This window comes from Podarcis erhardii (assembly GCF_964252035.2).
Source record: "Podarcis erhardii genome assembly, chromosome: 13".
Taxonomy (NCBI): domain Eukaryota; kingdom Metazoa; phylum Chordata; class Lepidosauria; order Squamata; family Lacertidae; genus Podarcis; species Podarcis erhardii.
The window spans coordinates 50,477,731-50,490,084 of NC_138502.1; the positions used below are offsets into that span (position 1 = coordinate 50,477,731).

At 44.0% G+C, this 12,354-nt stretch overlaps 1 protein-coding gene across 2 annotated transcripts; it reads left to right on the forward strand.

Moving 5' to 3' along the window:
* Nucleotides 1-1,161: 1,161 nt before the first annotated feature.
* On the forward strand, nt 1,162-12,281 carry PDCD6 (programmed cell death 6). 2 transcript variants are annotated; one of them, XM_081836386.1, is made up of 6 exons: nt 1,162-1,334; nt 1,463-1,524; nt 6,873-6,917; nt 9,749-9,907; nt 11,293-11,402; nt 11,890-12,281. In XM_081836386.1, the coding sequence occupies exons 1-6, from the start codon at nt 1,282-1,284 to the stop codon at nt 11,986-11,988; spliced, it is 528 nt and encodes a 175-aa protein (XP_081692512.1). In that variant the 5' UTR covers nt 1,162-1,281; the 3' UTR covers nt 11,989-12,281. The 2 variants fall into 2 exon arrangements, with proteins under 2 accessions (XP_081692512.1, XP_081692513.1); XM_081836387.1 differs by having other exon boundaries at nt 1,163-1,334; nt 9,749-9,901.
* The last annotated feature ends 73 nt before the right edge of the window (nt 12,282-12,354 follow it).

Consider the following 12,354-nt stretch of genomic DNA (forward strand, 5'->3'; position numbering starts at 1 on the left):
AGGGGAAGGATTCAGTCGAACTTTGAAACGTTCAAAACGACTGTAAAGTTATTGAAATGTATAAAACTGAAAATCAAAAAATAAAATAATAATAATAATAATAAAAGATTGTTTTCTAATTCCGCAAGGTCCTTTTCGAGGTGAGGCGACGACCATAGAATCATAGAGTTGGAAGAGACCACAAGGGCCATCGAGTCCAGCCCCCTGCCAAGCAGGAAACACCATCAGAGCACTCCTGACATATGGTTGTCAAGCCTCTGCTTAAAGACCTCCAAAGAAGGAGACTCCAGCACACTCCTGGGCAGCAAATTCCACTGTCAAACAGCTCTTACTGTCAGGAAGTCCTTCCTAATGTTTAGGTGGAATCTTCTTTCTTGTAGTTTGGAGCCATTGCTCCGTGTCCGCTTCTCTGGAGCAGCAGAAAACAACCTTTCTCCCTCCTCTATGTGACATCCTTTTATATATTTGAACATGGCTATCATATCACCCCTTAACCTCCTCTTCTCCAGGCTAAACATGCCCAGCTCCCTTAGCCGTTCCTCATAAGGCATCGTTTCCAGGCCTTTGACCATTTTGGTTGCCCTCCTCTGGACCCGTTCCAGTTTGTCCGTGTCCTTCTTGAACTGTGGTGCCCAGAACTGGACACAGTACTCCAGGTGAGGTCTGACCAGAGCAGAATACAGTGGCACTATTACTTCCCTTGATCTAGATGCTATACTCCTCTTGATGCAGCCCAGAATTGCACTGGCTTTTTTAGCTGCCGCCTCACACTGTTGGCTCATGTCAAGTTTGCGGTCAACCAAGACTCCTAGATCAGTGTTTCCCAACCTTGGGTCTCCAGCTGTTTTTGGACTACAATTCCCATCATCCCTTGCTAGCAAGACCAATGGTCAGGGATGATGGGAATTGTAGTCCAACAGCAGCTGGAGACCCAAGGTTGGGAAACACTGTCCTAGATCCCAGACCAGCACCGAACTGCCCTCCGGATGCGGCTTCTCGTTCTAAGCCCGCTCGCAGCTCCGCCGCCACCCTGCACGCGTCCGTCCCCACGAGCAGATGACACGCGGGCGCGCAGCGAAGAAGCTCCCGCGCCTTGAGGCGGCGCCTGCCGAGGAAAGGCGGCGCTCCCTCCCTCTTTCCCTCCCTCCTCGCCGGCCTGAGGAGGAGCCGAGGCGCCGAGGCGTTTCTTTCTGGCGGCCCGAGAAGGAGGAGGAAGAAGCGGCGGCGGCTCCTGCTCGCTCCGCGACGCCGACCCGGACCCCGAGGTTCCCCGAAGGAGCGATGGCGGCGATGGGGAGAGCCGACGCCAACTTCCTGTGGGGCGTCTTCCAGAGGTGAGCGAGGGGCTGCGGGAGGAGGAGGAGGAGGAGGAGGAGGCCCGGGCCGGGGACTGGCGTGGGCCGGCTCGCCCCTCTCGCCGACGCGGCCCCCGGTGACCGCTGCCCCTTGTCTTTTCCCTCAGGGTCGACAAGGACCGCAGCGGCGTCATCTCGGACGTGGAGCTCCAGCAAGCGCTCTCCAACGGTGGGTGGACGAGGCCTGTGGCGAGGCCTAACCTGGCCGGCGCCTCCCCGTCGGCGTCCCTTCGGTGGTACTCCGCCTTTCCCCCGGGCGGGGACGCAGGGCGGCCTACCGAGAGAAAGGGGAACGGCTGGGAGGCTGGGTGGGTGGGTGAAACAAGCATTTGAGGGGGGGGGGAGGAAGGTATAATTCAAACTATAGATCCAGTTACAGGTAGGTAGCCGTGTTGGTCTGCCATAGTCAAAACAAAACAAATTCCTTCCAGGAGCACCTTAAAGACCAACTAAGTCAGTTCTTGGTATGAGCTTTCGTGTGCATGCATATATAAGCTCATACCAAGAACTGACTTAGTTGGTCTTTAAGGTGCTCCTGGAAGGAATCGAAGAAGTGTGCATGCACACGAAAGCTCATACCAAGAACTGACTTAGTTGGTCTTTAAGGTGCTCCTGGAAGGAATTTGTTTTGTTTTGACTATGGCAGACCAACACGGCTACCTATCTGTAACTGGAACTATGGAAGGCACCACATTGAGCCGCATGAAATGGAAGTCTATCAACCTCACCAAGAAACTTGCACAGGTACAGACTGATATCTTCTTTCTTACTAAATGCAAGAACCTGGACATTATACCCAAGGGTCTTAGAATTAAGAACCCTCTACAATCCACGTATCCCACGGAATATGCAAGAAAACTATGCAACACTTTCTCTAAGAAGCTGCTCAAACATCTGATCAGCGTTCTCTACTCTAAACAGAAGCTAATAAAGGAGGAACTCCTTGTATTGGACAACAGGTATCTGAAGACGTGTGCATGCACACGAAAGCTCATACCAAGAACTGACTTAGTTGGTCTTTAAGGTGCTCCTGGAAGGAATTTGTTTTGTTCAAACTATAGAGAGAGAGAAACTACGGGGATTGTAAATTATTCTTATTAATGTATTTATATCAATAAATAATATGAAATATAATGCAGTTTATATTAATTATAAGTAAATATATAAATTTATTTCTATCCAACCTTTCCCCCCTGACGTGGACTCAGGGCGGTTTACAGATGAGAACAGCTAAAAGCATAGAGAGGAAGCATTGAGGAAATAATTAAACACTGATAGAATTAAAGCTGTATTTCCTCATGATTTAAATTATTATTAATTTTTGTTGTTGTTGTTGTTATTAATTTATTTATATCTCACCTTTTCCCCTGATGGACTTGAGGCGGTGTACAGATAGAAATGTAAACAGCTAAAAATAATAGGGGGTGGGTGGGAATAGTTTAAAAAACAAACATTACTGTGGTGCCTCGCAAGACGAAAATAATCCGTTCCGCGAGTCTCTTCGTCTTGTGGTTTTTTCGTCTTGCGAAGCACGGCCATTAGTGGATTAGCGGCTATTAGCGGCTTAGAAAAAGAGGGAAAAAAGGGAAAGACTTCGCAAGACGTTTTCGTCTTGCGAAGCAAGCCCATAGGGAAATTCGTCTTGCGAAGCACCTCAAAAACGGAAAACTCTTTCGTCTAGCGAGTTTTTCGTCTTGCGAGGCATTCATCTTGCGGGGCACCACTGTATTAGAATTGAAACTAACGCTCTCTCTTAGGGACGCGGGTGGCGCTGTGGGTAAAACCTCAGCGCCTAGGACTTGCCGATCAGAAGGTCGGCGATTCGAATCCCCGCGGCGGGGTGCGCTCCCATCGCTCGGTCCCAGCGCCTGCCAACCTAGCAGTTCGAAAGCACCTCCGGGTGCAAGTAGATAAATAGGGACCGCCTACCAGCAGGAAGGTAAACGGCGTTCCGTATGCTGCGCTGGCTCGCCAGATGCAGCTTGTCACGCTTGCCACGTGATCCGGAAGTGTCTCCGGACAGCGCTGGCTCCTGGCCTATAGAGTGAGATGAGCACACAACCCTAGAGTCTGGCAAGACTGGCCCGTACGGGCAGGGGTACCTTTACCTTTACCTTTAACGCTCTCTCTTAGCTGTTAAAAACATACGGACTATTACAATAAAAAGAGCAGGGCGCCAGCAGCCCTTTTGGTAGAAGCAGTCTGTTCCCCAAACCCTGCTGGAACAAGCAGTCTAGCTTCTCTAGGGAGGAAGTTCCAACTTTGCCCGGGAGTAGCCACTGAAAAGGCCCTCTCCCGCCGTGCCTGTCTCATTTTAATTCAGAGTACACCCATGTTGTGCAATAAATGAAACAACCCTAATAGTGAAAGGGCACCCGAAGAAATAGCAAAACTGAAGGTAAAATTGGCCAGCCCAGGGGAAAGAATGTGGCAGCTAGACTGGTGACTGGGAGTGGCCTCCAGGACCACATAACACTGGTCCTGAAAGACCTACATTGGCTCCCAGTATGTTTCCGAGCACAATTCAAAGTGTTGGTGCTGACCTTTAAAGCCCTAAACGGCCTCGGTCCAGTATATCTGAAGGAGCGTCTCCACCCCCATCGTTCAGCCTGGATACTGGTCCAGCTCCGAGGGCCTTCTGGCGGTTCCCTCATTGCGAGAAGTGAGGTTACAGGGAACCAGACAGAGGGCCTTCTCGGTAGTGGCGCCCACCCTGTGGAACACCCTCCCTTCAGATGTGAAGGAAATAAGCAACTATCCTATCTTTAAAAGACATCTGAAGGCTGTTCCCTGTTCAGGGAAGTTTTTAATATTTACAGTGGTGCCCCGCAAGACGAACGCCTCGCAAGATGGAAAACCCGCTAGACGAAAGGGTTTTCCGTTTTGGAGGCGCTTCGCAAAACGAATTTCCCTATGGGCTTGCTTCGCAAGACGAAAACGTCTTGCGAGTTCCTGCGGGTTTTTTCCCCTTTCCCCCCCCTTTTCCTAAGCCGCTTAACAGCTGATCGCTAAAAGCCGCTAAACCTCTAATAGCGCTAATCCGCTAAGCTGTCAATGGGCTTGCTTCGCAAGACGAAAAAACCGCTATACGAAGAGCCTAACGGAACGGATTAATTTCGTTTTGCGAGGCACCACTGTAATGCTGTACTGTTTTCAACATTTAATTGGGAGCCGCCCAGAGTGGCTGGGGAAGCTCAGCCAGATGAGGGGGGTATAAATAAATTATTATTATTATTATTATTATTATTATTATTATTATTATATCTTGAAGCTTATAAATGGTGCTGAAAGGTGGGCATTCCCAGGGCAAGAGCATTCCAAAGAGACACTGCAATTGATGAGAATGTCCTGTTTCATATCCCCAACAACAGGCATAGGCATAGCTGCCAACTTTTCCCTTTTTTTTAAAGGAAATTCCCTTATTCCGAATAGGATTCCTTGCAAGAAAAGGGAAAAGTTGACAGCTATGGGCATAGGCAAACTCAGCCCTCCAGATGTTTTGGGACTACAATTCCCATCATCCCTGACCACGGGTCCTGTTAGATAGGGATGATGGGAGTTGTAGTCCCAAAACATCTGGAGGGCCGAGTTTGCCTATGCCTGCCCAACAATCTCTAGCCAAAGTGGACAGAACAGAGTGCTTCCCAAGCTTTGGAGGCCAGGGGAGAATAAGTAGCTACTTAAGAGTTTTAAAGGCAAAAGGGGAGGTCGGACTTTGATTAGAGAGACAGGGGCCCAGTTCTTTGCGTAACACTAATGCTTTGTGTTTTGTGAGGGTGGGGTAGGTCAGTCTTACAGCATAACCAACTTTGCACAGTTATTGGGAGAACAAAAAAAGTACACTGTTCTGAAACACAAATATTAGTAATAATAATTTTATTATTGACACCCCGTCCATCTGTATTATTTTTCTTGAAATACATTGATTTCCTAACCACCTCTCTCCATAGGAAAGTTCACAAGAGCATGTAGATTTGTTATGTTGCTATCATATACATCTCTGTGCCAGTTATGGCTTTCCACTGTGTGTGTACCCAGTGGAGAAACTGTGAATGTTGCTCATGATAGAAAATTGTATGTAATAAGGGGAATATGCTGCAACGTAACCACTGGTTACATAACCCACATAAGGCAGAAAAAACAAAAGTCTCTGAAGTGCAAAGGGTCCTTCATGTAAGTATTTATGTCAGAAAAATCCAGCATAACTAACCCTTTTGATTATAAACCTGTGGGTATAGGGCAGTATACATATGTAATAAGTAATAATATTTTTTAAAAAAACCTCACAGTTATTAAGACTGGTTAAAATGAATTTGCTCCTACTTGAATATCCCTTGAAAGCATGGGGCAAAATTGTTGCCCCTGATTATTCTTTGAATATTACAAATCTGGAGGTAACCCAACATGTATTAAGGGGCATTCTTGTCTCTAGGTGATAGCTGGCAAGATATGAGGACACAGAGTCATAACTTGGAGTAGTGTGTGAAAAGGGAGGCTTTTGAAAGTAACAGGTTGGACAAAAGCAACCTCCTGGTCATTATTCTCAGATGCTTGGAATCACGTTACATTGATATATTGAAAGCAGTTGAGTTTAAAGGAGCTAACATGATCATGAAGGGTTGATTTGTTTATCCCTCCCCTCCCTTTGCATCTTCTCACTTCATAGTTTGTGCCAAGCCCTACCCTACAACTTGGGAGGAGCTGCGCAGAGCAGCTTGCTAAATGGCCTACCTCGCACCTCTGTTAAAACCACTTGCCTGGGCCTGCTCGTTGTTCCTCATGCCTTAACTAGTGTTGCTGTCTATTGGGGGGAGCAAGACCCCCAAAGGCTTTTGCAAGCATTTGTGTATTTCCCTTTAAGACTGCACCACAATTGGGCTTACCAGGGAAGGCAACATAAGCCTTTGAGAGTTTCTACTTCCCTCAAAGATTGCAGGAAGATCAGGCTTAAAAGGGAAGCTAGCTAGCTAGCTAGCTAAGCAGGATCACCTTAGTGCACCAGGGAGCTCCTTGCCTGAACTCAGCAGAATCACTTTCTGTATTGGCTGGTTTGAAGGGGCAGCAGTCCTGCTTAGTGCTGGGTCCTGGGTTTGTGCAGCAGTTCAAAGGATCCTGAGAAGCAGCTGGCTTTTACGACTTAAGGAGCTGCACAAAGCAGCGTTGGGCAAACATTGTATTCCTTGATTCATTACTTTTTGAATTGGGATGGAGCAGTCTTTAATACTGTAAGAATGATAGAATGTAGAATCATAGAATTGTAGGGTTGGAAGAGGGACCCAAGGGTCATCTAGTCCAACCCCCTGCAATGTTTTAAGAATGGTATAATATTTTGTAAATTATTAGTAAAGGAGTATTTGTATTGTATAAAGCTTAAAAAAAAAAATGGTGGTGGGGACCGAGAGTGAGAATCAGTATTGATTCTGTCTTAATGGTTCTTATCCTCTCATCTTCAAGAGTTCATAACACTTAGCTTTTCCTGCACACATATTTTAATGATTTGCTTCCGTTCTCTTTTAGGAACATGGACTCCATTCAATCCAGCAACTGTTAGATCTATCATATGTAAGTGATTCATAACATCATACTTTTAACATTTGGGCGGCGGGTTGTACTCACAAGCAGCATTTTTAGGCGGTTCGTAGTATGTCAATAAAATAGTTAAACAAAATTGTTTCAGTGGTGAGAACTGGAAGAATATTTTGTTTGAAATGACGTCCAGTTGCATTGCCCTCTTAGCCCATTACTATTTACATAGTTTAATATCTGCAACGGGGACCAAAATACTCCCTGTTTGAAATGCATTGCTTGCATTTTTACTGAGTTGCTTTTGAGTAGTCATATGTATGGTTTTTCACATGGATTCTGCAGTTGCATAGAGCACAATTTTGAAACTTCTAGAGCTAGATGGCAGATTTTTGATGGGATGTCTGCCCTCAGGGCAGTGTGACCCCAACTTTCCACTCTTCCTTTACTGACTGCTGCAGTGGAGGAGTCTGGTTATGCGATGGTACAAATCACCAGTTGAAGAACCAGTTATAGGTAAGCATTCGGGGGTTGGTTTTTTCATGGTCTATGTGTGTGGAGAACCGTATGGGTAATAGCAACCCACATTACCCAGAGGTGAGGCAAGCGGGCAGGCCACCACTGACCTTGGCATAGCTCTGAAAGGTGTATCCTCTCAAGCTGAAACACTCATACTACAGGATTGACATTGAGGACTACAAACAGAGAGCAGTATAATAAACTTCAAGAACAGAGAAAACTCAAGGAACAATGTGGATGAAACAACTGTCCTTGTTGAGTGTATACAGATTCCTAAGAAAATCTGAAGCCGAGCTATCTTGAAGCATGGGTTACCGTATTTTTCGCTCTATAAGACGCACCAGACCACAAGACGCACCTAGTTTTTGGAGGAGGAAAACAAGAAACAAAATATTCTGAATCTCAGAAGCCAGAACAGCAAGAGGGACCGCTGCGCAGTGAAAGCAGCAATCTCTCTTGCTGTTCTGGCTTCTGGGATAGCTGTGCAGCCTGTATTTGCTCCATAAGACGCACACACATTTCCCCTTACTTTTTAGGAGGAAAAAAGTGAGTCTTATAGAGCAAAAAATACGGTAATTGTGGATGGAGACCAGATCTTCCTGAACACCGTGTCAACACTGCTTGTTGTCCCTCCAACGACTCATAGAAAGTGAAGAGACAAAAGCTGAGACTGAATCCATATCTATTTTTATTGATAAAATCACTTGTTTACTCTACAACCAGTGCATGCAGGGAACACTGCAGGTTTGACAAAGGGCTTTGGGCAGAAAACTTTAAGAACTGCCTTCAGTAGAAAGAACAAGGCAGGCAGGCTTGAGGACTCCATTATCCTAATGCAAAATGAGAGATTTAAGTATCGGCTTATTGGTGGTTGTTGGCATCTGTCTGTCTCGAGACAGTGCCCTTATCCAAACCAAAATTGCTTGGAGAAATCTGTTTAGTGTTTCCGTCACCTTCTTGGGATTAGAGTATAGAAGATAAAAGCTTTGTGCCATCTGCATATTGATGGCACTTCTGCCCAAACCTCCAGGTGACTATACCCATGATTTTGTTGCTGGGGCTGATGGGCGTTGGACATCTGGAGCACACCAGGTTTCCTACCTCTAATGTAGATATTGAAAAGAATAGAACCTTGTGGCATCCCAAAGGTCATGAAGTAAAACGGAAGTCATCTAACAGCATCCTCTGGACCCTACCCTCCTGGTAGGACCAAAGCCACGGCAAAAGAATGCTCCCAGGGTGATGTCACATAAGGATTCTATGGTTGATGTGGAAAACGTGTGAAAAGTTAAAATGAACCATCAGGTTTGCACTTTTCTCTCCCATCTGTTCTTCAGTGCTGGTCATCCAGGGAGATGTCCAAAGCAGTTTCTGTTCCATACCAGGCTGGAAGGGATCAAATCGGGGTGTGTTGCAAAGTGTTGCTTTAAAATGGCAGATTAGAAATTTTCCAAAGGTGTAGGATCCAGATTTAGATTTTTTTAAAAATTGCTCTCTCCTTTAAAAACAAAAGCGGACATCACCATTCCACAACTGATATTCACTGAAGGTGAGTCAAGTTTTCAGAAGCAGAGATGGGCAAGGAACCTAGGAGTGCATGGTTGGTTTCATCCCTCGTCCACTTCCTCAGACAATAGTGACTGAAAGGCAACCAGATGGTATATTTGCTGCCTTTGCTTCTAATGGTGTTGAAATTGTGGCATCTTAAGTTGGAGTGAATATGAGCAATTGAATCTGTGGAATGTAATGCAAACTGATCACAATGGAACTTCATTGGTTCCATCTGATGTTCTCCACCAGACCATTATTAAGCAGATTGCTAACCACCTGACAAGGCCCCTTTGAGCTACATTAAGACATGTTGGCGTAGAAATATGATTTTCCTTAGGCTGCAATACCTGCCATAGAGTAGGCCCTAAAACCGGATCTAACCTGTTTGGTCATATTCATCCTGTGTATTCATCCTGTGTTCTCCACCAAGAAAACTTTTTTAAGAGTGAGCACTTTGTCATGGGCTCGTTGCTTGAGTGTGTCATATTATTTTAGATTCCATTTTGGGAATCTGTGGACTTCTGGTGCATTGAGAAGAGCCATCCTTTAAGAAACCTTTATTCAAGGAGAAGTGTTGACTACCGAATTCTTTTTAGAACCCATATCAGTTTACACAAGAGCTGCTTCTACCACTGTTCCTTGTTTTTCTTTACATTAAAAGGTAAAAATCCATATAGTAAACTTTTTAATGAGGTATTTCAGTTATTCCTGTCTCCTAATCTTAGCAGAAATGTAATAGAGAATGATTGGTGTCTCATTCTGTAACTTAAATGAATTAATATTCTGAATGTTTGTTTCAGCCATGTTTGACAGAGAGAACAAAGGTGGTGTGAACTTCAATGAATTCACAGGAGTCTGGAAATACGTATCTGACTGGCAGAATGTCTTTCGCACGTATGATAGAGACAATTCAGGAATGATTGACAAACATGAACTAAAGCAAGCACTAACAGGTTTTGGTAATTCATTTGTAATTATATTGATCATGTATCACAGTCATCCAGGGTTGTCAACTTGGTCCCTACCACCCACTAGTGGGCGCTTCAGGATTCTAGGTGGGCGGTAGGGGGTTCTATGGCACAAGCTGAATCCTTCCATTGAGCACTGGTTGGTGGTAGGGAAATTTTACCATCAAGAAAGAGGCATTAGTGGGCAGTAGGTATAAAAAGGTTGAGTACCCCTGATCTAGACTGAGGATTAAACCTTATCACATTGAAATATTCCAAAGAGGAAATGAGCTTGTTTTTGTCCTTCTAGAAGAAGTCTGAAAATACTACCCCAACACTACCATTTTAGAGTAATTGTTTAACTGAGAAAAACTACAAGAATGAAATCTAAAAATTTCCTCCTAGTTTTAACAAATAGCTTCATATCACCTTTACTAATTTATTTGAAGGTCTAAGAACTTGGTTTAGTTATTACCAAGGAACAGCTGGAGAGAAAGTATTTATAGCTACAATCCTCTATTCACTTACCTCAGCATAAGCTCCACTGAACTTCGGGAGACTTCTAATAAGTAGGCATATATAGAATTGCACTGTTAGAATTAGTATTTCAAGAATGATCAAGGATCTTGCACCCTGCACACTGAAAGCTGTGAGTTGGAGGGACATCACAGCTTACACAGCTGACAAGTGGGGAAGCAGCGGCAGCTGCTACTCTACTCCACATGTCAGCTTTTAGGCAGGAGGCCTCTGCAAGGCCCTTCTGTGCCTCCTGCCTCACAAAGGAAACCCTCCCCAGAGGATATATTCTGGGCTCTGAAGAGGGTCTCCTTGTAAGCCAAGAGGACTCAGCAGGGTGCTCCACATTTCTGGGATCTGCTTCTGGAATCCCAGCACTGTGCTTGTGCATGGTCATGTGCAAACAGCATTCATAAATGGGGAGTTGGTCCACAGTTGAAGACCTTCGAAAAGACTGGGCAAAGCTGAAGGGTTTTTCATTTCTACCAAAGGCTCCATCATTGCTTATTAGACAGTATGTTGTTCATTCCATCAATGAAATTAATTTGGTTTTTCTTAATTTTAATTAACCTTTGCCTTCATATTTGGAAAGTAAGGTGACCACACTATGCGTGTAGCATAGCATCTGCTTGTTTTCATTACCAACACATTTTTGCTATTGAATTTAAGTGGTCCTGAGTTTGCATGAATCTCCTGTAGTTTTTATGACTTTGTTGTATTGTTTTGTGGTGTTTTGTGTGGTTTTGGTTCATTCCATCAATGAAATTAATTTGGTTTTGGTTGCAGTGTCATATCGTTGCCTAATTAATCCATAACACAGAATACTCGTAGACTTTCATTTTTTATTTACTTTGCTCCTGAATACCTTCAATTCTTTCAAGGTTATCGACTATCTGACCAATTCTACGATCTCCTCATTCAGAAGTTTGACAGACAAAGAAGAGGACAAGTGGCTTTTGATGACTTCATCCAGTGTTGTGTTGTCATACAGGTAACAAACTGGGCTGTTGAATAGTTATAATTTAGAACGACCAAGTAACAGTAAGTTTAGCATATATGTCAAATAATTTGAAAATCCATTGCCGATTTGAATTTAGTGATAGTGTTTTGTTTTTCAGGGCTTTTCAGTTTCTTCAGTATTTATTTTGTCACCTTCATTTGTGCTGTCTGTAAAATCTGATTTTTCAGGAAGATGCCAGTTACTGTTTATTTTAACATAGCAAGCAGTAAGAGTGTGGATCTAAAGACTGCACTGTCAGCATTTTTGTTCCAATGAGCAGCAAGCAGTGAAGAATTTTTCCAGGACTAGAAGTAGAAATTAGGAATTTATAAGTAGAATCCTCTAGATTATGTACTCTAGTAATTCAGCTGACCATTTGCTCAGATTAAATTCCTGTTTCACAAATGGAAGCTATGTTTCAGTAGAAGAACTCAGTAGTTTCATCTATTGGTAAATCTGTTTTAACATTTTTTTCCAGAAATGGACAGATGTCTTCAGACGCTATGATACTGACCAGGATGGCTGGATCCAAGTGTCTTATGAACAGTATCTCTCCATGGTCTTCAGTGTTGTATGACAGCAAAAACTCTTGTGCTAGAATGTGGACCAGAGTTGCCAGCTGCCTGATTCCAAAACATAAAATGGATAGCTTCTCAGTCTCTCAAATGTTGTAGAGAGGATGTTTAGAAGTATATCAAATTTTCTCTATAATAATTACTAATAATCATGTTCAATATCACCTGCTGCTTCAAAACTCAGCATTGCATTATGTACATTAATGTTTTGGAACTTTTTGAAATGCCAAACAGTAGTAGCAATGCATGTGCCTTGTTTACCTTTTTATAGAGATTAAAAAAAGCCTGACTTGTATCCTGTGTCCATATCAAGGGTGATTTAAAATTCATAGGCATTTTAGCTGTACAGCTGTGAGTTACCTGGAGGG